This window comes from Octopus bimaculoides, chromosome 22, assembly GCF_001194135.2.
Source record: "Octopus bimaculoides isolate UCB-OBI-ISO-001 chromosome 22, ASM119413v2, whole genome shotgun sequence".
Taxonomy (NCBI): Eukaryota; Metazoa; Mollusca; class Cephalopoda; order Octopoda; family Octopodidae; genus Octopus; species Octopus bimaculoides.
Genome location: NC_069002.1, coordinates 30276425 through 30278361, shown reverse-complemented (window position 1 = coordinate 30278361; position 1937 = coordinate 30276425). Strand labels below are relative to the sequence as shown.

The 1937-nt window shown below is 33.4% G+C and overlaps 1 protein-coding gene across 1 annotated transcript in view; it reads left to right on the top strand.

The window, feature by feature from the left end:
* The window catches only part of LOC106873499 (transient receptor potential cation channel subfamily V member 5), a 45579-nt gene that overhangs the window by 42593 nt on the left and 1049 nt on the right, over positions 1-1937 (top strand). Inside the window, exon 14 of the mRNA XM_052975686.1 lies at positions 994-1119. Coding sequence (XP_052831646.1) covers positions 994-1119 — 126 coding nt within the window. The remainder of the gene's footprint in view (positions 1-993; positions 1120-1937) is intronic.

The following is a 1937-nucleotide window of genomic DNA, read 5'->3' as shown; positions in this document are numbered from 1 at the left end:
TATGTATGTATGTATGTATGTGTGTGTGTGTATGTATGTATGTATGTATGTATGTATGTATGTATGTATGTATGTATGTATGTATGTAAATATCAAACAATGAGGTTGAGTGTTCAACACCGCATTGGTAGATAAAGATTCTTTATTTATGTATTAGGGCTACCATTGGTTTCATGCTAAGGAATACTTCAACAATTCTTCAAGCCTATCACATAGAAAAATGGAGTTCATCTCCATTTTGGATTAAAACATATATTTATATATATGTATGTAATTAGCCTAATGGTTAATGCGTTCTTTTCACAATATTCACAATATATATATATATATGTATGTATATATATATATATATGTGTGTGTATGTATGTCTGTATGTATGTATTTGTGTGTCTATTTTTTTCCCCCCACCATCGCTTGTCAACCAATGTTGGTGTGTTTACGTTCCCGTAATTTAGCAGTTCAGCAAAAGAGACAATAGAATAAGTACTAGGCTTATAAAGAATAAGTTCTGGAGTTGATTTGTTCGACTAAAGGCAGTGCTCCAGCATGTCCAGTCAAAATGACAGAAACAAGTAAAAGAATGTGTGTGTGTGTGTGTGTGTGTGTGTATGTGCCTATGCTTGTGTATGTAAGTATGTGTGTCTATGTATGTGTGTATGTTTGATTTGTGTATATGTGTAAGTGTGTGTGTATGTGGTTATGCATGTGTGTATATATACTTATGTGTATGCATGTTTGTGTGTATGTGGGCATGTTTATGTGGATTGTGTGTCTATGTATATGTGTGTGTGTGTGTGTGTGTGTCTATGTGTGTATGTCTATATATGTGTGTATGTGTGTGTTTCTTACTCAGAATATGTTTTACCTATTGTTGACATTTGTTTCTTTATTTCTCTCCTCTGCGTCACTGCGACCTTTACATCACTGTGACCTTTGCTCTACTGTGACCTCTGCTTCTCCATGACCTCTACACCTCTGCAACCTCAACACCAGTGGGCTAACATAGTACTAGTGGTAGAACAGTCTGTAACGCCACAAGAACGTGTTGAACAGCAGAAACAATATTCACAATGTCTGGCAGATGGTCGAAGAGTTCTTGCTCTCCGTTGTAATGTTGACGTAAGTAAAAGTTTCATTTCTGGTTCAAATAATAGATGAGGCAGTTGGTTCATAGGGCAATAGGTTTATAGGTTTACTGTCAATGTATCCAGTCAGAATGATGCTGATGGAGTGGGTTGGAGGTATAAAGTGTTGGGGACAGATTTTTATGTTTCATTGACAGAAGCAATTATTGAGGCATCAAACTTCTGAGCCATCTTTTAACAAGTTCAGTCTCTTACGAGAATGAAGGACAACTCAGAATAACATGATCTGAAGATATAAAAGATTCACAGACAACAAGCATATCAAACATACATTCCCATCATCAGCTACCTAACAGATATCATCATGGTTTCAACACTTGGGCAGGACTACTCAATTTGGCATTATCAGCAGCACAAAAAACTTAAACATTGCCTGGGAATTAATAGATAAATAGCAGGAGAGAAACATTAACATATGTATATGTCCATTATAACTACACCAGCTTATTATTAAAAACAAAGTGTATCAAACCTGAAGCTACACAGCATAAAAATTATAAAATAATCCTTTGTCATCATAACCAATAGAGTGCCATATAATATATATATAAGATACACCATATTATATTCATGTAATGATACACCACATTATATATTTATATAAGATATATATATATATATATATATATTAATATATGTATATATATATATATATAATATATTGGGTTGGTGCATAATTATTGCAGCTTTTTTACAACAAATTTTATTCAGCAAAAACAATAACAACATGTAACAAAAACATCTTTAAATGATTATTCCGGAGCATATTCACCATCTACCTCAATTACTGCT